The sequence below is a fragment of the Chiloscyllium punctatum genome, chromosome 2, assembly GCF_047496795.1.
Source record: "Chiloscyllium punctatum isolate Juve2018m chromosome 2, sChiPun1.3, whole genome shotgun sequence".
Lineage (NCBI taxonomy): Eukaryota > Metazoa > Chordata > Chondrichthyes > Orectolobiformes > Hemiscylliidae > Chiloscyllium > Chiloscyllium punctatum.
In genome coordinates this window covers 86,007,263-86,034,551 of record NC_092740.1, presented here as the reverse complement: position 1 = coordinate 86,034,551, position 27,289 = coordinate 86,007,263, and the positions used below count along the sequence as shown (strand labels likewise).

The 27,289-nt window shown below is 39.1% G+C and overlaps 1 protein-coding gene across 4 annotated transcripts in view; it reads right to left on the bottom strand.

Moving 5' to 3' along the window:
* pcsk5b (proprotein convertase subtilisin/kexin type 5b) overlaps positions 1–27,289 on the bottom strand; it is a 375,643-nt gene that overhangs the window by 207,850 nt on the left and 140,504 nt on the right. For all 4 annotated transcript variants that reach the window (XM_072585118.1, XM_072585127.1, XM_072585146.1 and 1 more), the window contains exons 8-9: positions 13,847–14,059; positions 7,036–7,136 (exon numbers count right to left, since the gene is read on the bottom strand). In XM_072585118.1, coding sequence (XP_072441219.1) covers positions 7,036–7,136; positions 13,847–14,059 — 314 coding nt within the window. The remainder of the gene's footprint in view (positions 1–7,035; positions 7,137–13,846; positions 14,060–27,289) is intronic.

The window sequence follows — 27,289 nt, the reverse complement described above, 5'->3', positions numbered from 1 at the left end:
ATCCCATGCAAGGATTGCACAAAACACTATGTAGGACAAACCGGAAGACAGCTAACGATCCGCATCCATGGACACCAACTAGCCACGAAACGACACGACCAGCTATCCTTCGTAGCCACACACGCAGATGACAAGCAACATGAATTCGACTGGGACAACACTACTATTATAGGACAAGCCAAACAGAGAACAGCCAGGGAATTCCTAGAGGCATGGCACTCATCCACAGATTCAATCAATAACCGCATCAACCTGGACCCAATATACTGGCCACTGCAGCGGACAGCTGGAACTGACAACCGGAAGCGGCAGAGACAAGCCACTATGAATGCCGGAGGAAATATCACAGAAGCACTTCACACGAGGCTCCCAAGCACTGAGGATGTCACCTAGACAGGGGACGAAACGTTTGCAATACAAATTCCCAGCTCAGCAAACAGAACCACAACAACGAGCACCCGAGCTACAAATTGTCTCCCAAACTTTGAACATTCTGTGAAATCTTTGTATCCTCTTTAGTCAAGGAGAGGTCCCAGAGGAGTGGAGAATAGGCAATGTTCAAGAAGGGCAATAGGGATAATCTGGAAATTATAGGCCAGTCATCCTTTCATCAGTGGTAGGGAAATTACTGGACAAGATTTTTACGGACAGGTTTTATTCACATTTGGAAAAATATGTACGCATTAGCAACAGACAGCTTGGTTTTATGAGAAGGAAATGATGTCTCAAACTTGATAGAGTTTTGTGAGGTAGTGACAAAGATGATTGATGAGGGCAGGGTGGTGGATCTTCACTACATCAACTTAAGCAATATCTTTGTGAAGGACCTTCATGGCAGGCTGATACAGAAGATGAAGGTCCCACATGGCATCCAGAGTGATCTGGTAAGATGGAAAAAAAAGAACTGGTTTGGTCATAGGAAACAGAGTAGCATGGAAGGTGGTTTTGCTCACTGAAGATTTGTGACTAGTGGTGTTCCACTGGGATCAGTGCTATGATCCCTGCTGTCTGTAAGATAATACAAATGATTTGGAGGAGAATGGAGGTGGTCTGATTAGTAAGTTTGCACAAAGACTGGGGGAGCTACTGGTAGAGGGAAAGATTGCCAATGGATACACAGCAGGATATAGATAGAATGGAGAACTGGCAGATGGAATTTAATACAGAACAACATGAGATGATGGATTTTGGAAGGTCTAATGCAGCAGGGAAGTATGTAGTAAATGGCAGAGCCCTTAGAAACATTAACATATAGAGAGATCTAGATGTGCAGATAAACACAGTTCCCTGAAAGCAGCAACCCAAGTGGGTACGGTGGTCTAGATCGCCTATGGCATGCTTGCCTTCACTGGTCAGGGAGCAGAGCATAAAAATTGTCAAGTCATATTGTAGCTGTACAGAACTTTAGTTAGGCTATATTTGGAATAGCGTGTACAGTTTTGGTTGCTACACTGCCAAACGAATGTTGGAGGCTTTGGAGAGGGTACAGAAAAGGTTTACCAGGATGTTGCCTCATTTGGAGGGTATTAGCTGTGAGCAGAGATTGAACAAACTTGGTTTGCTTTCACTTGAATGATGGAAGCTGATGCATGGATAGTCAGAATATTTTTCCCATGGTAGAAATGCAAGTATTACAGGACAGATTTAAGGAATGGGGGAAAGTTTAAAAGGAAGTGCGAGGGGCAAGTTCCCCCCTCCCACCCAGAGTGTGGTAAGTGCTTGGAACACGCTGCTAGGGTAGGTGGTAAAAGCAGATACAATACACTGGCATTCATATTATATGATGTCAATACATGCCCTGGTGTTAGGAGGTCAAAGTAGCTTGTATGATTTGATTCTAAGGTTTAACGGGTGGGGGAATGTAACCTTACTAAACTGCAAAGTTTTAGATTACTGTAGTGAGATCCAGGGTTTGCAATAAAGAATCGTTTCTTTCTATAGTGCTACTGTAATACGTCACATGCCAACAAATTCTATTCTCTTGAATGGTGAACCAGGTGCTCTTGCCAAATTGAGATATTGGCTTTGAACCAAGCAACTTCACTTGCACAAGACAGACAGCAAAACAGTAAAATACCATGATAATGTAAGATCTATTTAATATATCACGAGTATGTATAAGATAGATTTATTTTCACTAATTAGATTCCAAATAGAATTGTGTTAACTCAAAAGAATCTGTTTCTTTGGCTGGACAACCAATGATTTTAAGGAAAAAATAGGCTAAATCTCTTGTCTGAGGGGTATTTTGCTAACTAAAAGCTGATGGTGGATTAGAAGTCCTCTAAGAAGCACCATAAAGTAAAGTTGAAGCAAGATGACAAGGAATATATTTTCAAAAAGAAAAGTTCGATTTACTCTGCCCTTGCCTCAGTCTAAGAAATGTCAAAGGTCATTGTAAAATGTTGCAGCCTATCTAATTTATGACTACATATATTGTTTACATTCCCACGAACAGAATGTATTTAAGACATGCTTAACTAGCTAGCCATTAATATTAAACAAAGAAGCAAACTTTGAGCTGGACAAAAGTAAAATATTTTGAATTATAAGCTTTGCAATCCTTTTCAGTGCCTCACATTTGATTCTAGCAATATAATTCAAAGGAAAAATATTTAGTACTGATGAAAAGGACATTTTTACTACAATAACAAAGCTGCAAACATTAATTTTTAGGTGTACGAACTGTTGCATAGCATTTCATGCGGACATTATTAAACAGAATTTGATACTGAGACACAGAAGGATGCATTAGTACAAATGATCAAAGGTTTGGTCAAAGAGACCAAATGAGGAGAGGTAGAGCATTGGAGAGGTTTAGAAAGGGAATTCCATAGTTTATGCTGCAAGCAATTGAAATCACAGCTACCAGTGAAAAGTTATAAACCTGGAATTCCAAGGAGCTACAATTGGAGGCTACACATCTTGGAGGGAGAATGGGCTTGAGGATGTTACAAAGATGGGAAGCAGAAAGCAACCTAATTTATTTTGGTTTCAAAAAAGCATTGATCATTGGGAGATAATGTAGCTCATTCAATACAGAATTGAAATGTGAATGGGATTTAGGTTTTAAATATTCATCTTAGGGGCACAGAGAGATGGTGATGAGCTACCATTTGGAATTGCTGCAGGTTGGGTGATGTAGGATTGACTGACACTGCTGTCAGATCTGTTCCAGGATTGTGATCCAGTGACAGAGAAGAAACACCATTATATTCCATTGTCAAGATGGTCCATGACCTATAGGGAAAATTGGAGGTGAAGGCGTATTGATGAAACTATTAGCTTGCTCGGTTCGGAAGTATAGCTTTGTCGAAAATAAACATGAACAAGCTGCAACAGTGCATCTTATGGTTGGAACACAATGCTGCCAAGGTGGACCAGGGTGGAAAGAGTGAATTTCTAAGATATTAAGTGCTTTGTTTTGTCCTGGGTGACGTTAAGCCTCAAGGTTTGGTGGAGCTGCACACATCCAGATATCTATGAAGTATTCCATCACACTCCCAACTTCTAATGTGTCCATATTAGACAGGCTTTAGAGTTATTTGTCATAGATTTTCCAGCCTCGATCCTACCCTTGTGGCCACAGTAGTTATGTGACTGCTGCAACAAAGTGCTTAGCACCACAGACACTGCACCTCTTGGTCCCACTATTGCATCCATCCTTCACCTCCTTTCACATTTGGATCAAGACTTTAATGAAGTGTCCAACTGAGTGGTCCTGCTGGAGCCCAACCTAAACATCAATGAACAAATTACTGGTGAGCAGGGCCCATTTGATGCCACTGTTGATAGCACCTTCTAGCACTTTGATGATTGAAGACAGACTGATGGGAAAGCAATAGGTCAAGTTAAATTTATTCTGCCTTTTTTTGTGGACAGGATATACCTGAACAATTTTCAAATTGCCGAGTGAATGCTTGCGTTGTAGCTGGATTGGATCATCTTGTTTAGTGCTGCAGCTACTTATAGAGAGAGTGTCTCAGCACAGAAACAGACCCTTCGGTCCAACTCGTCCACATTGACCAGGTTTCCTAAACTGAACTATTCCTATTTGCCTGTGTTTGCCTCATATCCCTTTAAATATTCCCTATTCTTGTACTTGTCCAATATCTTTTTAAACGTAGTAATTGTACTCACCTCTACCCCTTCTACTGGCTGTTTATACAATATATGTACCACCTTCTGTGTGAACAAGTTGCCCCCAGGTCCCTTTTAAATCTTTCCCCTCTCACCTTAAATGTAAGCCCTCTAGTTTTGGACTCCCCTATACTAGGCAAGAGACCTTGGATCTTCACCTTGTCTATGTCCCTTTTGATTTTATAAACCACTCAGCATCCTACAACTCAGAGGAAAAAAGTCCCAGCCTCTCTAACTCACCTCTACCAGTCTCAGTAACATCCCTGTGTATCATTTGTACCCTTTCCAGTTTAATAATATTCTTCCTATAGCAAGCCAACCAGAATTGTATGCTGTATTCCAAGTGTGGTCTCACCAATGTCTTGTACAGCCGTAATGTAATGATCCAATTCCTACACTTTTAATGTTATACCGATGAAGGCAAGTGTGCAGAATGCTTCCTTCACCACCTTGTCTACCTGTGATGCCACTTTCAACAAACTATGTACCTGTACCCCTAGGTCTCTGTTTGACAACACTCCCAGGGCTCTGTCTTTAACTGTGCAAGTCCTGTCCTGATTTTCTTACCAAAATGCAACACCGCTCACTTATCTAAATTAAACACTACCTGCCACTCCTCGGCCCACTGATCCAGCCTATCAAAATCTCATTGTACGAGATCACTTTCTTCGCTCTCCACTACACCGACAATTTTGGTGGCATCACTAACTAACAAACCATGCCTCCTATTTTCTCATCCAAATCGTTTATACAAATGACAAACAATAGTAAGCCCAGCACAAGAGTCTTCGGTAATACAACTGGACTGTTGTTGAGTCCATAAGTTTGGTTTGAAATTTGAAAAATTTGATTAAAAATGACTACCATCAAGCAATCATGCTGAACAAACATATGGCATTACAAATAAGTGCTTGCAACTGCATGTAAAAAAGGTGAGGGGTAACATAATGAAGGGAAGCTAACAAGGCAGGTTGGATCATGAAAAGTAAAGAGGAACTTCAGGGCACATGTCCATACATCCCTGAAAGTGTGCTGGACAGGAACGTAAAGTTGTCAAAAAGGTACACAGGATATTTGATTTTATTAATTGAGGCACAGAATATGAAAGCTGAGAGGTTATTTTGGAATTGTATGAAACAGTGGTCAGGCTACAGCTGGAATACTGCATTCAATTCTTGTAAATGCACAACAGGAAATTCATGATTACATTGAGGGCATAGAAAAAATTTACAAAACTGTAACTGAACTGGAGAATTTTAGTTAACAAGGAAAGATTATTTATAGGGTCATGTTTTCTTCATTAGAATAGAGGAGGACAAAAGAAGAGCTAACTGAAGTGCGTAAAATTATGAACAGTCTAGACAGAATGGCGAGGAAGGCCCTACTCCCCATGCTTTGGGAATCGATCATGAGGCACAGATTTAACGGAAGAGTCATTAAGTTCAGAAATGACTTGAGGAGAAATTTCTTCATCCAGAGGACGATGGCAAACCAGAACTCTCTGCGTGAAAGACTACTGGAAATCTTAAACAAATATTTGAGCATACACTTAATGTGCTGTAACCTTCAAGGCTACAGAGCTGGCAAGTAGAATTAGATTGGATGGCTCTTCATCAGCCAGCATAGAGATGACAGTCCAAGTGGCCTCTTAATGCTGCAATTTTGTTTTATCGTTCTGTGATTATAAACAGAAAAACTGATCTTCCAAACAAAAGTCTTTATAGCAGAGTCCTCTGGAAGTGGGAAGGATAATTGCTGCATTTATTAGAGCAAATCAAACAGGAGAAAAAGCACTTTTTCAATACAAATCAGTAGAAGTAGATTTGCATGGCAATGGTTAATTGGACATGCAGAGGATAATAAACCCTTCATCAAGCAACTTCAGAAATAAACTTTAAAACAAAATGGAAGGGTGGGAAGAGAGTGGAGCTTTTTAAAAAAAAGTCTAGCCAAGAAACACAAGAGAAAATTAACATCATATTTCAGCTGGGAAAGGTGATGTCACCACTATGATCTTTTGGATTCTAAAAAGCATGCCTGCATAAATTACAGTGCTATTACAACCGTTACATAATCTGTACTGGATTCATGCACAAACAATTCACCTGCCAATAGTCCATCTCAGAACACATTTGCTTTTCTCATGTGCCAGCAGAGTTCAAGCAGTGATTAAATCAGCATTTTTTCCCCAATTCAAAGTGCATGACAACCCAGGTCAAAGAAAGGCTTTAAACAATTCAGCAGATAGCCCCAGACTGCCAAATTCTTCCATGACCCCAGTACTACATGTGGAAAATCTTTCATAAAGACACTTTAAATAAGATTAAAACATTTTTTAAAAACAGTCTGAAGTAAACTTGATAAATCCAATGCTTTTTGAATACAGCAGCTTTTAGTGAAGAGAGAATTAACTAACTGTATGAGTCTATTTGAGAAATTTGGCTCTATTTACCTGTTAGTTTGGCAAGATGCCCAGTTGAACAAATAACTACACAGGTCTTGCTTGGTAAATGCACAAAAGCAAAAATAATCATTAGTACATACATCAGGTTCCTTGTAGCGTTCTTCAACAGCAAAACCTAAAATAATTGTGAAACCCTGTCTCTCTTTTGGCGTTGATCTTCAGCAGTGGTCTAATTTTCTTGGGTGGAGTAGCCTCTCAATTAAATCAAATATATCCATGTACTCAGCCAATTCCACTCATCACAGCTCACAGCATAAATATAGTAGCTTGAAAATATCTTAGGCATGCCAAAAGAGTTCTTGTGAAAATGATTAAGATGAAGGTGTTTAAAATTTATCTAATTAAGTCAATTCAGTTGAGCTTGTCAGCTTTCATTAAATTCACAGAGGAACCATTTAACAGAAGTGGTCTTAAAATGAACTGGAGCTTACTTTGCTTCCAGTGCCAGTGCAATAATCCCAGCAGCCATTGGTGCCGAAGCAGATGTTCCAGTGTGACTATCTGTACATCGCTGCCTGAGGTCAGTTGTGATCTGAAAAAAAAAATTGTCCAAAATAATTTTATGAAACATTATTTTCTATGTCAAATAAATCTTTGGCTGCAGTAATTTAAATAATAATTCTCATCCAGTAGGATGTAAACAAATTTGGTATTTTTGACATAGTTTACTTTAGGCTATCAATTTGAAAACTATGCACAATTTCAGGTGACCAAACAGTACAGTGCAAAAGAGATAGGGTATGGAGTTCCATACACTGCCCTCTTCCTAATTTCACTGGTTGTAACATGGCTCCTGCAGGGAAGGAATATTGGAAAAAAAGCATAGTTATGGAATTTTTTTTTTAAAACCACTAAGGGGGAAATTGATGGAGGCATAAAAATTTTCAATTAGTATTAACAACATGCTTGTGCTCAAAGGAGTGCAAAATGAAGAAATAAAACAAATATATAATTTAAACATTACAGTAACCACAAATGTCACTGTACAAAACTTAATGGGGGATTGTTAACATCATTATTAATGGTTTGATTTGGCTGGTTAGCTTGATCCAAACCTACAGGTACTATAAATCTAGAAAAAAAAAGTTCAAGTAATAGACATTATGGCAAATCCTTACGAAATAGGATTGCAAATTTTAAGAATTGAACATTTCTCAAATATGAGCCAGTGTTTCATTTTTCATTTCCACAAGCTGGGCTTTTAAAATGATGTATTTCCCTGCAAATGTATGGCGCCATAGTCTTACCAGACCATAGGGACTGCAGTCTCAGAATGAGAAGCAACTGGTGGTGATTTAACCTGAGGACCACCAGACCGCAGACTAGTGAAGAGGCTGAGAAGGAGTCCTTCATGATAACCTCAAGCTGGTGATGGGTATTGAATCCATGCTGTTGGTATCACACTGCTCTGCAAACTGACAATCAAGTCAACTGAGCTAAACCAATTCCCTCTCTACAAATACAGTTGTGTTCTAACTAGATTAATTGCTGACTCTGCATTTTAGGCTGACATGTACAATAACAAACTGATTACATTTTAATTTTCAGATTAACTATTCAAAGCACCAAGACTGATTAAACATCATACAGCTTTTATAACAGATTTTATTTTGACGCTATTAAGATGGCATCAAAAGGTTATGCAAATTTGCTGAGGTGGCATTGGTGGCTCTTTTCCTTGTTCAGTGAGATTTCTTATGACAATGGTGCTTCTCTATTGGAGTTCGCTAAGGAATTCAGGATGTGTGTGTAACGGTAATAAATGGCCAAGTTACAACGATGTGTAACTTAGCAACCCCATTACGTTTAATATTCTTCCTATGATTCTGCGACTCTTGCCCTTCTTAATAATGAAGCTTTGACGATTTGCCATCTGTTGATGGTAAACTTTGATGCACTATATACAAAGGAGGATTGATGGATATGGACTCCACTAGGAGAGTTTAATGAACCAATTGCTTAGCCCTGTCTATAGCCTGCTGAATTTGGTATTTAAGACAAAAGCTATTCCGTCAAATAGTGTCACTTAGCAGTACTGCCTTTTAAGACAATACTCTCCATTGAATCAGTATTGGTTTCCCAGCAATGAATGATTGTGGGATCAGGCCTGCAGTTACAGATTATGTTGACACCTAATTGTTCTGCTAATAGGTTTACAGAAAGCCAGTTTTGGAATGCTAAATTTTGTTTTTAGTTTTTCCTTACATGGCTTGAAGGCAAATATTGTATGACAAAACTGAAAAGGCTTTAACATGACAAAATCTTAACTTTACAGGGAATGCTGCAGGAAACAAAACTTTTGACAGAGGTATTACTCAAGTTGAAGTCAAATGGTGAATTTCCTCTTCAGTTGATAAAAATCTAGAAAACTGTATGAATCAGCATCTCAACATTTAAAAAGGGGGGCGCAAGAGATTAACTGGAATGTCAACATAAATCTCACATTTTTGGTATGTGGAAAAACATGAATTGTTCTCCTTGCAGCAAACCAGGTTTTGAGGAGGTTTAGTACAGATATTCAAAATATTGAAAAATCTTGATTACATAGGTGGTGATGGGGGAGGGGTGGTGGTGATGGGGGAGGGGTGGTGGGATTGAGGGAGGGGTGAGCAAGGTGTGTGGGATGTGGTTGGTAACAGTTTCCATTGGTAAGCAAGTTTGGTAACCACAGAACAGATTTCAGATTTAACGATGGGGAAGAGAAGGTGTGTTGAATTAATTGGACAGCTCTTTCAAAAGTCAGGTATAGACATCGAGAACCAAATAGTTTCCTTCTGTTCGACACAACCTGCTGAATTAACATAACTTAATACAATGGAAGATTGGCACCTCAACTTGTGCATCTCTATTTTTTTAACGTGATGCAAGTTCATGAGGTGAATAGCATTCAATCCCTGAATTTAATATATCAACTGCAAAGCAATAATTCAGGAGGAGCGGTTATTTAAAAAGGTAATAAAAATAAAAACAGAAGATAGAATCATAAAAAGTTCATAGCCCTTTGTTACTCTGCTGGTAACTAGGACATTTGTTAGTGTCTGATGCTGGTGTACACCTGACCAGTATGTTAGCATGTTTTTTTTTTCTTGACAGGTCTTAACTGCCCTGTGTAACTGTCATCAAAAGGTTCAATTTTGATTTCTACAAGTGACAAAGTCAGCACAATATTTTTGAGGAAAAAAAAGAGAACATCATTCTCTCCAAATGCCAACCCCAACCCAACCTTTTGTGTTAGTATTACTGCCTTGTTCACATTACAATCCTAGCTGCACAGAGTAGGTACCATGTCAAACATTTGTTGCTGACTGTTTCTCATGTCCTAGATATAAAGTAAAGTAATTACACTAGGGAAATGCTATATCCAATCTCTATTTTTTAAACAGTTAAATGACCATCTCAAACTCTAACCCCATTCCTAGTTTTAGATCATTTAAGTCAACCTGTCAGACATGTTATAACACAACTCTGGAGCAGATGGGACTTGAACCCAAGCATTTCTGGCTCAGAGGTGTGGCCACTACCATTATATTGCAAAATTCCCCATCCAATCTCTAACCTATTTTCCTAATCATACTGTTCAGAGATGTTATTAGACCTCTGGAGTAGTTGGACTTGAACCCGGATCTCTTGGTTCAGGAATAGGGATTCTACCTCTGTGCCACAAGATGGCCCTTTCAATCGCTAATCCTTCGCTGAGTTAGTTACCTCACCTGGAGCAGCAGCATTGATACTTTAATTGACTCCAGCACTCCTGGATCAAGTAATAAAATCATTAGTCAAAGCATTGCTTCCTAATAGTATAAACATTTCAAACAATAGTAATGGCCATCTGATGAGGTACTAGAAGTAGTATATCCAGTAAGGTATCAATACATTTAGAAGAGATAAGATAACAAGAACGTGGAGGAGGAGGAAAGTAAAAGGGATAATAATAGCTAAGCACTTTCATGAAGTCAGAACCTGCAGAATGCAAGATTTATGGAAGAATTTAAGTTGCATGATCAGTCAGTTATAAGTAGTTTGAATTACATGGCAAAGCTCGCACAAAGGGCCTTGAATAGTGCAAACACTTGAATAGAAGTTATTCAAATAATTATGGTCACTGCTTTTTTGCACAAATGTTTGTAAACCTGTCTGACAAGAGGAGCAAGTGCAATTTAACATGTGTTCCACAGACTAAATTTCCTAAAGGAAAATCTCACAGCATATGTGTGCTATTGGGCTTCATTGCTCCAAATGAACTTTTACTGAATCATCAACACAATGCCAAAGCATTGTTCCTACTGAGATCAGCTCCAATAACCACAACAGAAATATTCCAATACAGCCAGCATATGCAGACCAAGTTCATTAGCCTGGGATTCTTCAAAATAGTTCCTATTCAGACCTGCCAAGTAATCTGCTAGGGTAGTAAGAGTCCAAAATAGGTATAATTGTGTACACTTGGGGAAAGGTTAAAATAAACATAGGGAGTAGTTATAACAACTTTAAAATGGTCCCCATTGAAGGCCGCCTGGTAGCTCAATGAGTAAAAGCATCAAATAACCAAGCCCCGAGACGAAGAACACAATTTTGATTTTCCAGTCATGCTGGGTTAGTCTATTCCTGCCAAGGTATGAGGTAAAGGCCGTATGGTTAGCTTCTTCACTCAAGTCAGGGGTTGAAAGTTGGCCAGGCTGATTTTGAATGTTGTCCCATAAAATAGCCATTTTCCCCTCATTGTGATCATTATCATCATTAAAGCACAAGTGATCAAAGAAAATGAAAGTAATTTTTTTTAAAAATACTGATTTCTATCACGAGGAAGTCTGCAAGAGATTACTCTCCAATTTATTGAGACTTCAGGATAGTGTTATGGGGTTAGAAACCGGACATTGTGTCCAAACCTCACACATAACATTATCTCAGTTGAGTGAGATACTGAAGGGCAATATCGGATATCAGGACTGTATAAGAGTGAGAAATTAATGTCATTTTGAGATAACTGACTAAAGGAAAAAGAAAAATTATTTCACAGAAACAATTCGAAACAACTTAGCAAACACACTTGAGAGTTGGTTCTGGGCTCAACTATTAAGCCGTGTAGTTTTGTCCTGATACAAGATGCAACTTTTCCAACTTAATTAGGAATTCTTCTCATGTATCCTTGCACAAAGGGATCTATAAATCTTGGTCATTTTGGAATGATTTTGAACCTTGGTAAATATCAGATTTCATATCCCCTATAGTTACTGCCAATACTGAATGCTTTGCTCTTGCATCATTGTTTGGAAATTGTTACTGCTTTCAAAAAGGGAATTGGTTAAGCACCTGAAGTAGTAAAATTTGCAGTGCTACAAGAGAGGAGCAGTGAGACTAGTTGAGTTTATCTTGCAAAAAGCCAACACTATTCCAAAGGGCTGAAAGGCCTCTCAGTACCATCGCAATCACCTACATCATTCATCTCCTTTAAATTAACTTATTGCGCAGAGCACTTTTGAGACACAGATGGGGCATAAAGAAATATTGAAGTAATTCTTTTCCCATGATATAGTTTCATCAGACTTCAAAAGAAGTCTGCTACAGAAAGGACATTATTAAATTGGAGAGGGTTCACAAAAGATTGAGCAGGATGTTGCTCGGACTGGAGGGGTTGAGGCTGGATAGGCTGGGAGTCTCTCTCACTGAAGCATAGGAGGTTCAGGGGGTGAACTTGTAGAAGTTTATAAAATCAGGAGGGGCATAGATAAAAGGTGAATAGCCAAGGGCTTTTCCCTAGGATAAGAGAGTTCAAAATCACATGGTATATTTTTAACAAGGAGGAGAGAAAGATTTAAAAGGGGACCTGAACAGTAACTTTTTCACACAGTGGATGGTGCGTACGTGGAATGAACTGTCAGAGGAAATTGTAACTGAACCTGCATCAACCACATTTAAAAGACATTTGGGCAGGTACGTGAATAGGACAGGTTTATTGGGATATGGGCCAAACAGAAGCAAATGGGACTAGTTTAGTTTGGGAAACAGAGCTGCATTGGATAAGTTGGACTGAAGGACCTGTTTCCTTGCTGTATGATTCTATGACTATAACTATATTGCCTTTCATATGATAAGACATCTGTCCAAGTGCACTTGACAGAGGCAACACAAAGCAAAGGTTTGATACTGCATCATACAAGTCAATTAGGGAGGTGATCAAAAACCTCAAAGAGGCAAGATTTAAGGAATGCCTTAAAGGGGAAAAATAATGGTAAAGAAGCAAAGAGGATTAGGAAGTAAATTCCAGAACTTGGGGCCTAAAGGCAGCTGAAAACACAGTGAACAATGATAGAGCGATGAACATCAGGGATGTTTAAGAGCCACATTTAGATATAATGAGGTGGTGTCTGTCTTAGATTGGGGTGGACAAAAGTTAAAAGTCACACCACACCAGGTTATAGTCCAACAGGTTTATTTGGAAGTACAAGCTTTCTGCCCCACTATATGAAGAAGCAGTGCTCCAAAAGCTTGGACTTCCAAATAAACCTGTTGGGCTATAACCTCGTGCTGTGTGTTTTTTCAAACTTTGTTTACGTTTAGAGGAGCACTGTTTGCTAAGTTCACCTCTGATCTTTCAATTGCTACGCAGGATCATGTGCTTAACTGCATTGGGTCACCATTCTTTATGCCTATTGCCTGTTGTCAGATTGATAATGAAGCCCAATCCTCAAAATAGATTGTGCTTCCTTCTGATAATATCAGGTGGCCAGCCAATATACTTAGTCAATTGTTTTATAGTTAAAATATACCCCACATGTGGGCGGCACTGTGGCACAGTGGTTAGCACTGCTGCCTCACAGTGCCAGAGACTCGGGTTCAATTCCCACCTCAGGTGACTGACTCTGTGGAGTTTGCACATTCTCCGCATGGGTTTCCTCCGGGTGCTCCGGTTTCCTCCCACAGTCCAAAAACGTGCAGGTTAGGTGAATTGGCCATGCTAAATCGCCTGTAGTGTTCGGTGCAGGGGTAAATGTAGGGGTCTGGGTGGGTGCGCTTCGGCAGATCAGTGTGGGCTTGTTGGGCCGAAGGGCCTGTTTCCACACTAAGTAACCTAATCTAATCTAATCTAGGGTGCATCTTATTCTGCAAAAATTACAACTAACACAAGACTATTTACGACAGTGTGGGTCAATCTTCAAATCTACATCTAAACTTTCAAATGAACAGATTTGGAAAATGGAAATAGGAAGCGCTCAGGGAAGAGTTGGAGAGAAAGAAACTTACTATTTTTCGATCATAAGACTCTCCACTGCTATAAGTAGTTGCAAGGGTTGATGAGCATTCCTCCAAGTACCAAGGCTTCTTCCCACTCTCAGCTGTACTACTAATAGAGATTGTATAGATGCTATTGGTATAACCATCACAGGAACAGTGATCGCGGCTACGGCCGCCATTACCAGATGCCCACACGTAGATGGAGCCCAAACCTCCACGGCCCTGTCAAGATAAGAACATTGTCACAAATTACTTTTTTAGACCAAGTTATCAAGAAATAAATGGTGGAACAAAGAGGACTACATTCTTATGGCAACCTTTCACTTCTGTTCATGCATTTAAGATGAAAATTATCTTTGCAAAAAATTCTTGTTTTTTTTAAGTTTCGCATTTAAAATAATTTTACATTGATGTTAGCTCTATTAAGTTGATTTTAGCTTCAATAATAAAAGAACCTTGGTGAGAAGTGTACAGGATTAGGATTGAGTCAGTTAGACATAGAAAAGCTGTTTCCATGAGCTGATGATACAAGAACTGCAGCTCACATAAGGTTTTGGCAAAAGATTGCAGTGTGGATAGTATGGAAGAACTTGTTTTTTAAAAAAACGCCACATCTGGTAATTACCTGGAAGTCACTACCTTGGAGGATGTTGGAAGAACAGACTATGAATAGTGTCAGAACAAAACTAGTTAAATACTGAGGGAATACATTATCCCACAGCCTTGAATAGGAGTGGAAATTATTCACTCTATAGGATTACTCTCTAGAGATTTGGTGTACACTCGGCAGGCCATATGCCCACCCTGCCATTGTGACCAAGTGCAAAGAATATTCCAATCCTGTGGACTTGTGAAAAAAATTGTTGGCTTCATGAAATAAAAATACAAAGTGCTGTAGAAACTCAACAGGTCTGGCAGCATCTGTTGAGAGAAAGAATTAAAGTTTTAGTCCAATATGACTGTGACAATGCTGTCTGATCTAATGAGGTTTGCAGGATTTTCAGATTTTAGATCACTTAAAAGATCAACATCACTTAAAGGACGCAATTGTTTGAAAGTGTTAGTGCTGTGGAATGCATTACATATAGATTCCGGCAGAACAACAACTTTGGATTTCAAAAGGAATAGGACCCAACTGAAACCTCCTCCAGTCTCAACAACAATGTCTCACATACCAATATAAACCACACCAAGTTGCCGTCATCTACATCAAACTACATCTTGTTTAAGGCAAGAGCTGCTTCCATTTCGACCATAAAGTGGTTTTCCTTTACACCACTGAGCAAGCAACCCTTCAAATCCACACCAGAAATACAATTTAGCAGCAACTGTATCAGATGGGTCTCATACCACAATGAGCTATGCAGAGGGTTTATTTTGCAGCAGAGGAGTAACACGTTGTCAGTGACAATACAAAATTTAACACCACCACAATGATTGATTTTACAGAAGACAGTGCATCATATTGGAAAGAAGAAATATGAATCCCATGAGAATTAAATCCCAGCTTTTATGATAGGCTCATAAAAAGGCCATAACCAACTGATACAAAGAAATCATTGCTGGTCTTTTGCAAAGTATTATATATGAACATTTGCCATATGGATATGAAATGTATTGATATCATTTGCTGTCATGTTCATCCTGGCACTGCATCTGCAGCAGACTGTATTTTGGGTCATAAGGCAAATTTATAAAATTAATTGTCACTGTTCAAGTAGATTTTTGGATTTATAAATGATTCATAATTGCAATAATTATTTTTCATTTTAACAGTGAAATTATTTATAAACAAGAACTTAAAAGAAAAATCAATGTCACAAGTTCATTGAAAGATAAGTATACACACAAGACAGATAGATGGATGAAAACTGAGCTTTCTGAATGAACACTTTGTAGATGGAGCTTGGCAGGATTTTCCCATTCCTAGAAGTCTTTTTGTCTACCATCACTCTTATAGTAAATAAGCTTTGGAGGTTGTAGGCATAAAAAAACCAAACAAAAATGAGATCTGGCCTTTGGTCAAATATACCTAATCCAATGATGCTGAAGCTGTTCTCTTTGGCAACTGAATCAATTGGAATGATTTGTGAATAATGGAAGTGACACCCAGTGCAGTAGGTGGTTGAGTTATTGGCTCTAATTTAAGGTATACTGACTTGGTGATGCCAGAGGAGTGTAAGTATTTCCATGTCTGTTATTATTTCTGACAGCAGACTGTTTACGCCTGTCACACTGTTGAAATGCTTTATTTTGCCCTGGCACTGCCAGCTGTCATCCTTTGAAATACAATTTTTGTACATCAGTGAAGCTTGTAACAAAATAGCAATCTATACCTTCAGCAGAGCAGGCACACTGACAGGCCCTTTCACGCCAAGTTAATAGAGACATTGCTTCCAGCCTATTCCCACGTCAGCCACCTTGCCTCATATGGCTAACTAGTGCCACTGAAATATTTCTATTCTGTGGCATTGCTAGGAATAGAAGTAATACAATTTTGAAGACAAATTTTAAAATTAATAAACAAATTAAAATTAAGAGACAGCAAAGAAAGTTACTTCAGAGTACAACTGGATCTTGACCCGATTGGCCAATGGGCTGAGGGGTAACATGCAGAGTTTAATTTTGACAAACAAGAATTGCGGCATTTTGGAAAGGCAAATCAGGGCAGGACTTATAGACTTAGTGGTAAAGTGCTGGGGAGTGTTGCTGAACAAAGATCTTAGAATACAGGTTCATAGTTCCTTGAAAGTGGAGTCACAGGTAAATAGGATAGAATAGGCGGCATTTGGTATGCTTGCCATTATTGGTCAGTGCATTGCGTATAGGAGTTGAGAGGTCATGTTGCCAATGTCCTCTACAGCTGCTAGGCTATCATTGAAATACTGCATGCAATTCTGGTCTCCCTGCTTTCAGAAGGATGTTGTGAAACTTGAAAGGGTTCAAAAAAGATTTACAAGGATATTGCTAGGATTGGAAAGTTTGAGCTATAGTTGAATATACGAGGGTTATTTTCCCTGGAATGTTGGAGGTTGAGTGGTGAACTTATAGATGTTTATAAAATCATGATAGGCCTGGATAGGATAAATAGACAAGATCTTTTCCCCTGGGTGGAAAGTCCAAAACTAGAGGGCACAGGTTTAAGGTGACAGCAGACGGTGGTAAGTATATGGAATGAATTGCCAGAGGAAGTGGTGGAGGCTGCTGCCACTGCAGCTACTACTACTACACTTAAAAGGCATCTGGATACGTACACAAATAGGAAGGGTTTAGAGCGATTTGGGCTAAATGCTGGCAAATGGGTCTATATTTATTTAGGATATCTAGTCAGCATGGACGAGTTGGACCAAAGGGTCTGTTTCTGTGCTTTATATCTCTATGATCAAATCTAAATTACAAGGTGTTGCTTATTAGTACACAGTTCTCTGCACTACATCTTGTGCCCACATATCCTTTAGTGAAACAGACAGCATCAAAACAAGACCTGCTTTACTTCTGTGATGGCTTGGAGGTTATAGACACAAAAGAAACACAATGAGGTCTGGCAATTGGTCAAATATACATAATCCAATGATTTAAAAACCTTTATAATACTTTAAAATAGAATCAGTTTATTTATGCAAAATTCATTTATTCAATGTATCAAAAATATATTTGAAATTGATAATGCTTGAGCACTTTAATAAATAAATCTCCTTCCACTCATAGAACTTTACAGTGGAGGGAGGCTGCTCACTCGACCCAGTCTTACAGTAATGAGAGAGTTCCTCGTTCATAAATCAGGCATCTACTTTTTAAAAATAATTTCAAGGTTTTTCACTTCACTACCCAATGTAGAAAACCACTTCATGTGACGTGTGTGAAGCATTTCCTGATATCAGTCCTAAACCTTTAGTTTGTTTAAATAAAGAGTCCCCATGTCCAACACTCATTTTGTTTTGTTTTCTGCATTGTTTCATCGGGGTACAAGATTACACTGAAAGATCATAGTCTTTCAATGTTTCAAGTTAAGTTTCTCCAATTTCTCCTTACGTTTTAGTTTTTCAGTACAAGGATCAGCCACGGTGCAAATACCTTTCTCATGCAATTCAAGAATTATCTTGAATCCACTATTTCAAACTTAACAAATAGTCTTCCATAATTGATCTTTACGAATTCTCTCTTCGTAAATCTGTGTTGATCAAATTATGCTGCTTTATGGTGTAAAACTACGTGTTGGGGCTATCACTAAGAAAATGTAAAATATAAAGATTGTAAGGATCAAATGTTGGTCAGATATAACAATTTTACATAGCATGGAATAGAAAATTTCAGACATGGAAATAGATTAAAGATTAATAAAAGACATCCATCAGAATCCATACAGCATTTGGTAGAGATTTAAAAGACAAAAATCCAAAAGGTCATCTCCTGCTATCAGCAGCAGAAAGTGTTAAAACAGTTGACTGCAGCCAAAGTCATTATCATATTTGATGCTCATTATTTATGTTATTATAATCCCTTTTGTTTCTAAGTTATTGGCGATCAAGAACACTTGTTACACAACACTAAATGTTTGATGTACAATAGTGACTACGTCTTTAATGCACTTATGCTGTAGCAAGCTCCCCATTCTCAATTTTCAGGGTAAAGAATAATGTTTCTGAATTTACCATTTGATTCCTTGGTGACTATCCTATAATTGATGGTCCCTAGCTGTGATCTACACCACAAGTGAAAACATTCTCTGTATCTACTTGATCACGATCTTTTTCAAGGTGTTTATTAGACTACCTTTTGTTTCAAAAGAAGAGAATTTCTATTCATGCAGGAAGAGTTGTAGTTAATCAAGCATTCCCAATGCTGAGGTTTAAAAACAGGTATATGGAATACAAAAGCGAGGTACTTATTACAAACATAAAACACTAGTTCAGCCTTACCTGGAATATTGTGCCCAATTCTGGGCACCAAACTTTACAAAGTATGTGTAGACAATACAGACGCCACAAAATATTCACAAGAATTGTTCCAGCAAAGAGGAACTTAAGCGATGTGGATACATTGGAGAAACTGGAGCTGTTGACCATGAAGAGGAAATGCTGCGATGAGATTTGGCAAAAGTATTTAAAATTATGAGGGTTTTGAATAGTGTGGTTAAGGAGAAACTGGCTGTACTAGCTGATGGGCTGAGAAGCAGAGGATATCAATTTAAAATGACTGACAAAACAAGCAATAGCAACAGGAAAAAATTTAATATAGTTAGTGATTAGGATCAGCCAAAGTGAGAAGGGTGCAAATTCAAGTATAATTTTCAAAACAAAACTGGATCATTGCCTGAAGAGAAAGAAAAAGTGAGAGGTTAATGGGCAAACAAAAGAGGAAATGAAGCTGCCAAATTGCTGTTGCACAGAGCTGGCACAGAGATCCAACGTGTTCTACAAACTATTCTACAATTCTGTAGATTCAAGAGTAATCATGTTTCTCTCATAGACATAACCTTGTAATCATTTTCTGTGTCAATTCCAATGCCTCTATATCCATTTTTAATAATATGGTGATCTGATTGAATACAGTAGCCCATGTGTGATCTAGTCAAATTTCAATTCAGATTTAGCATTGTTTTGCTCAGGAGATAAGACATGGATGTCACTGTTAAGATCAGCATTTATAGCCAATCCCTAATTGCCTTTGAGAAGATGGCATCTTCTCGAATCACTGCAGTCTATACGGTGTTGGTACGTCAATCACATTCAAGGAAGTTCAGGATTTTGACCCAGGAAAAGTAAAGAAACAGCAAAATATTTCCAGGTCAGTGTGATGTGATTCGTAGGCAGTGGCATTTCCACACGTTGTCCATGTTTTCTAGATGGTATTGGACACAGGTTTGGAATGTGCTGCCATTTAAATCTTGTTGAGTTGCTGCAGTGCATGATGGTAGACATCATAGCCATGGCATGCCAGTATTGGGAGAAAGTGAATGTTTAAGTTAGGTCGTTTCGATCCAATCAAGTGAGTTGCTTTTTCCTGGATGATATCAAGTGTCTGGAGTATTGATGGAGCTGTAGCATCGAGGCATGTGGAGGGTATTCCTTTGCATTCCTTACTTGAGCATTAAACACGGAAGATGGATTTGGGGAATCACTAGGTGAATGACTTGCCATAGAATTCCCAGCTTAATGAGCTGCTCTTTTATTCACCCTAGATGTTGATTGCTGGGGAATTCAGTAATAAAAATGTTATGGGGTAATCATTAGTTTCTCTCTTGTTGGAAATGGTCCTTGATCTGCACTCTTGAGGTGGGAATGTTGTTATCATCTCAAACCTGAATGCTGCCCTAAATGTGGTGAATGCAGGCATGGACTGCATTATCATCTTATCTGGGGAATTTCAAATGAAATTGAACATTGCAGTCAATTGCAAACATCCTGCTTCTGACTTCATGATAGAAGGAGGGTTTCCTTCTATTCAATGAAGCAAGCCAACATGACTTCAGCCTGGAGACTATCTGGATGAACTCCTGCATCCACAAGGAGGGACTGAGATGAATGGTCTCGAACATCCACAACATTTTCCTTTGTGCAAGTTATGGCTCCAGCCAGTGTAAATTTTTTCCCCCTTGATTCATAGTAAATTCACAAGGGCTTCTTGATACCATATTACCTCAAATACTTTGGGGAGCCACATGCTCCTCACCTCTGTATTCAACTGTTTTGCCCACATTTTGACCAAGGCTTTAATGAGTTCAGAAGTTAAGTGGCCCCAGCAGAAACCAAATAGAGCTTCAGTAAGCAAGTTATTGCTGTGTAAATGCTACTTGACAGTACTGTCAGCAACATTTTCCATCACTTTGTTTATCACTGTGAGGAGACTAATGCAGCATTAATTAAACAGATTAAATTTGTCCCATTTTTTGTGGGCAGGATATGTGTAGGTAATTTTCTACTTTGCAGCTACTGCCAGTGTTCCAGCTCTGAAACAATTTGGCTAGGCATACAGCTGGCTCTGCAGCAAGTCTTCAAACTCTTAAGCTTCGGTAACAACATGCTGCTGCAGAGTCTTAACTGTATCAAGAGTGTGCAGCCATTTTATGCAGAATGAACTGAATTCACTGAAGACTGACATCCGTGATTGCGCTTACTTCAGCAGCAGTCTGGGATTGGCACTTGCCTCATTAAATAACTTTCCTGAACTTTTTCCTCGCTGACCTGGAAAGTTTTGTGATGTCTTTTCCTATCCTTTTCCTCAGAGGGTGTTAGAGGGGGTCCACGTGGACATGCTTGTTGATACATACAGATGAGAAAGGAAACCACTTCAACCGAGACAACACATCCATCCTCTGACTAGCCAAACACAGACATGAACGAGAATTCCTAGAAGCATGGCATTCCAACTGGAAACTCCATCAACACATTCATCCATTTGGACCCCATTTACCACACTCTGAGAAAAAGAATAGAAAAAGACATCACCACAGTAAATGACATCGCCAACCCAAGGAAACCTGAACACAAATAGAATGCGGGTCATAACACCGGTGCTTCACTGGAGGGTCACTGATGATGTTACCTAGTTTGGTGACAAATCGTCTGAAAATGAACCTTCCAGCTCAGCGAGCAAACTTACATCCAGAACCTCAACCTGAGCTACAAATCTACTCTAAACTTGCATAATCTTACCTACAAGCATAAACACCAAAGCACTCATTTTTATGCCAGCAAGTGGTTCCTTGGACTTCCACATATTCTTTTGACCTACCTTAAACTAATATAAATGCATTGAGATCAAACCTGCAACACAATCTTTCCAAATACTCAAATTGTAGCTGCAAGAGAGTTTGCTTCATGACCATGCCTACAGAGCTGTCCTGCTCACGAGCAAATTTAACAGATATTGAATTATTGCTATTCTGGACTAGAGTTGCTACCAGCATAAATTGACCAAACCATCATAGAATAAACCAGCAAGTGCAAATTACATCCAGAACAAATTGTTTCCACAATCTTTTATGCAAGTTAAAATAAAAGTTACAAAAGTCAGTCTGATCCACAAAAGTGGTCACATGCCCGATCAAATTAATGAGAACAATGAGAACAATTACCAGTTGTTCCTTTCAAGGATGATTTTCAAATTGTGTTTTTTATGCAAACAGCACTATTTATTGAACTTCCTAAGAAACTGACTGAAGCACCCTAATAAAATTAGTAAACGCTTGAGTGTATTTTTAAAAGTTCTTTCTCAGTTATTCAAAATCAGATTGCTTTAGGTTACAGATTAGGCATGCAATAAAAAATGCATACTGCTGAACATGGGTTTAGCACTTATTAGTCGAACTGCCCAGGTTACCCTTTAAGTACATTGAGAAATATTTTTAATGCATGGTGACAGTACTGTCATCTCTACCACATCAAGCAGGGGAAAGAAAGGGCACCAAGCAAGGGCCAGTCATTGGTCCTAATGTTTACCATCTGAGCCACCTGGCCAAAAAAAAACAACTTTCATATACAAAGGATCATTATCACACATACTGCATTAAACTGAAATTTTTATCAGTCAAGGACTAGTTTAATCAAAATTTCTTTTCCAAAAATGTTATTTCTAGTCACAAGTCTTACAAACATAATACAGGTTCTCTACAAAATGTCCAGAGTTCATTTCAAAATGAAATTAACACAGCTTGTAGAATACTTATCCTTTGAATTTGTTTAACTTAATTATTTAGATACAAAATGCCCTAACTCATATGCAGTTTAAAAGTATTTTGACATGCACATATATGTCTGAAAGCCAGTGCATCCATTCTGTGCCAAACTCTAATCAAGATTAAAGGATCATGCATGCATCTGAAGAGACAAATGTCACAGACTGCAGAACACTTGCAAAGTTTCAAAAATAGCATTGGAACAGAAATATTTATATTGAAGTGCCACACAGCCATAAACACACACATAAGGAGATCAAGGCATGTGCCGATAAACGTTCATGGTATACAAAATATAGATAGCACCTTCCAAACCCACAACCATTACCATCCTGAAGGACAAGGTCAGCAGATACACAGGAACACTGCCATTGGCAAGTTCCCTTCCAAGCTGCTCAACATCCTGACTTGGAAACATATTACCATTTCTTCACTGTCAAGGGGTCAAAATCCTAGAATCACCACCCTTAGGGCATGGAGTATATGCAGCAGTTCAAGCAGGCCACTCACCACCATCTTAAAGATCAACTAGGAATGCGTACTAAATGTTGGCCCAGTCAATGATCCCCATATCCTGTCAGTAAATAACAATAAAGTATACAATGCTGGATTTTATGGTCTCTGATCTGGAGGCTGAACTCTCCATATACATATAAAGTATTGCATGATGATATCAGCAATCTGAAGTCATCAGAAAATGACAGTATTGGAGACCTGTCACTTTGAAATACCAAGCTCAATGGCTTGTTGATTGGTTATGCATCTAATTGCGTGATTTTGTTGTGTAATTGATGTTTGACTGTCAGAGAGAAACATTTGGCAGCACATTATGCCAGGTGAGAGGGTAGAATAAAACCTTGCCAATAAGAGCTTGATCGTATGTAGCAATTTGCAGAAGGTGACAGGAATTGTGTTTTCAACTTCAACTATTCACAGTTTTGAATTATCAAAAATAAATAATAAGAGAATGATGGCAGCAGACCTTTAAATTGGTGACAGTGATCAACGTCTTGGTCTTAGCATTAACCAACATGCTAGCCCAAATGCTGGATTGACTAGAGGCTGGGGTTTCAGAAAAATAGCAGAATATTCCCTCTAGAAGGATGATTAGCTGATCCACCTGTTGGTCCTGGCCAATGATGCAGACAGCCAACTGAACTCAATAAAGCCCCAGGCAGGGACACTACCACCAGCTCATTGTGCTCTTGTGACACAATGGTAGTGACTTTAGCTCTGGGCCAGAAAACCCAGATTCAAGTCCCACCTGCTCCAAGGCTGGGTCATCACAGGTTGAGTAAAGAATATCTGCACATTTGCCAGCTCACATATTTTCGCTGGTGGCAAAGATAGAATCTATGGTGGTTTTCAAAAGTAAAATTGATTATCAATGAACAAAGGAATCTTGATGTCTACAGGGAAAGGATGGAGGAGTGGCACTAGTTACTAGGAACTACTCTTGCAGAGAGCTAGTACCGACTCAACAGGTTGAATCATCTCCTTATATGCTATAGTCATTTTGTGATTCTTTACACAAATCATCTTGTGACAAATGGCAATGTTAGTTAGCCAGAAGAACAATAGAACCAATAAATGGATGAGATAATTTTGAGAATCACAAGCTCCTTTGCAGCACATGTTAAGTGTAAATTCTTCACTGAAAAAGACTTTTAAATGAAATTCCTCTCAGCAGGGAGCAACATCACATGTTAGAAGCCATCACTCACTCATTTCCAAAACAGATTCAAAAATATCGATTCAAAAATTTGGGAAATGTTAACTACTTCTTTTAAGATTTCCTACCTACGTATGCAAAAGAATTGAAAGCAACATTGCAAGGCATTTAATTTGGGTAGAAGGCCAAAGTTTTCATTTTATGCCCCTAGTCAATGAGCTTCTACAAGGGACAACATAATCATCTGTTGCAAAACAAGCATCAGTTTGCAGATGCAGTGGGGATACTGAAGTGGAGTGGCAAAGAGACATAATAATAATGATACAGAACTACAGTTAGAAAATCTTATCAACAAATCATTTGCAATAACTCATCAGTTAGCAAGCTGCAATTTTAGAAGGGGTCACTACAAGAGTTGTAATAGTTTAAAAGGCATTTCTACACCTGTTTTTGGTTAACTCTACATTGAACATTTAACATGCCTAATCTCAGGAGTCAACATTAAGATATTGTTCCGTGGTAGTATACACAGCCCTTATGGTCTGACAATGTTCAGTGACAGATTTACCTTGCCAGTTTCATGCACCAGAAAATTGTTTCTGCAAGGTGCAAAGGACATTTAATTGCTCTGATGATAGGTTATTTCAGTTCGATGCTCCCTTTGCACATCAGCTTGATAGAAACAACAAAGTGTTTTTGCAGGAGAACTGAGCAAAGACAAGAGGAACAACTTTTTAAAAACTGGACACAAAGTGAAAACAACTCTGCTACTCCTGGTCATATCTTGTATATGGTAACACAAGTGACAGTTTTAGTAAATATTGTCAACAGAAGGGAGAAGATGATTATCCATGTAAGTGTCACTGTGCTATTTTTGACAACAAAGCATGAACTAAAAGTTTCCCTCTTGGTAATTAAATGAATATGTAAGATGTATTTTTAAAAATGTATTATTTTGTGGAATGTGGGCATTGCTGCTGGACCAGTTTTTATGAACCATCTCTTATTCCCTTGAGGGGTTGGTGGTGAGATACCTTCATGACCACTGCAGTTCACCCACATTGCTGTCAAGAAGGCAGTTCAAAGATTTTGAACTAGTGAAAATAAAAGAACATATCTCCACGTCAGTATGGCAAGTGTTGAATTTGTAAGTTCTCCCATACATTGGCTGCTCTTGACCGGCAGAATTTGCTAGTATGGAAGGTGCTATCACAGAGGTCATGGTGAATTGTTGTAGTGCATCCTATAGGTCGTACATACTCCTGCCACTGTGTATCAGTAGCATAGGGAGTGATGGTTAAGATGGTGGATGGGCTGCCAATCAAGCAGGCTGCTTTTATCATAGATTATATCAGGGGGTACGGTGACTCATTGGTTCGCACTGCTGCCTCACAGCACCAGAGACCCAGGTTTGATTCCAGCCCCATGCAACTATCTGTGCAGAGTTTGCATGTTCTCCCAATGTCTGTGTGGATTTTCTTCAGGTGCTCCAGTTTCCTCCCACAATCCAAAGATGTGCAGGCTTAGTGGATTAGCCATGGGAAATGCAGGTTTACAGGGATACGGTAAGAGGGTGGGCCTGGGTGGGATGCTCTTTGGAGTGTCAGTATGAAATTAACGGGCCACATGGCCTGCTTTCACACTGTAGGGATTCAATGATCATTTGACCCCTGACTAGTGCCTTATAGATGGTGGACAGGGTTTTAGGAGTCAGGTGGTGAGTTACTCACTGAAGGATTCCTAGCCATTGACCTGCCCTTGCTGCCACAATATTTACACAATTGGTCACATTCCTTTTCTGGTCAATGGTAATCACCAGGATGTTGGTAGTGGGGAGGTTCAGCGATTGTACTGCCATGAAAAGTTAAGGAGAGAGGGCCAGATGTTCTGCTATTAGAAATGGGTCATTGCCTGACACGGGTATTATTTGTCACTTATTGGCTCAAGTCTGGATGTTAACCAGCTCTTGCTGCTTTGTAACACAAACTGCTTCAGTGTTTGAGGCATTGTGAATGATATCGAATACTATGTAATCATTAGTGAATATCCCCACTTCTGACCTTATGAAGGAGGCAAGGTTATTGATGAAGCAGCTGAAGGAGGTTGAACCTATGTCACTACCCTGAAGAACATTTTCTTGATGAAATGTGGAGCGAATCAAATTGACTGAAACATCCATGTCTAATGCTGTGGACCTCAGCAAGAGGCCAAGATGACTCAATTATTCAGTAATTCTTGCTGAAGATTGTTGCAAATGCTTTTGCCTTACCTTTTGCACTGAAGTGCAGGACTACCCCATCATTTGAGGATAACCGATATTAGCAGGGCCATCTCCCCCTCCAAGTTAGTGATTTAAATGTCCACCTCCATTCCTAGCTGAACCTAGCAAAACTGCAGACCTTGATCTCATCTACTTGTTGTGGGATTGCTTAGCTCTATTTATCATATACAGCTTTTCATGTTCGGCATACAAATAATACCGTGTTCCAGCTTCACCCAGATTACCACCTCATGTTTTAGTATGTCTGCTGTTGCTCCTACATGCCCTCTTGCATTTTTCAAATCGCAACCAGACCACAATCAGTGAAGGTAGGTAACTGCACTTCCTCCACAATAACACTCAAGTCCCCCAAAGGATGTGTTCTCAGCCTCCTACTGTACTCCCTATACACCCATGACTATGTTGCCAAATGAACTCCATCTACAGGTTCGCTGACAACACCATTGTAGTAGGATGAATATCTAAATGAGTCAAAATACAGAAGGGAGATTGAAGGCTTGGTGACATGATGCAATGAGAACAACCTCTTCCTTAATGTTGGCAAAACTAAAGAACTGATCACTGGCTTCAGAAAGAAAAGAGAACATGCCCTCATCTACCTCAGCAGAACAGAGGTTGAGAAGGTGGTGAGCATCAAATTCTTTGGAGTGAAGATAACCGACAATTTATCTTGAATTTCCCACATGTGACAGTCAAGGTGGCATGTCAACATCTCTTCTTCCTCAGGTGACTCAGGAAATTTGGCCTGTCCATAGGGACCCTCATCAACTTCTACAGATCCAACAATGCAAGCATACTGTCCAGGTTCATAACAGCCTGGTA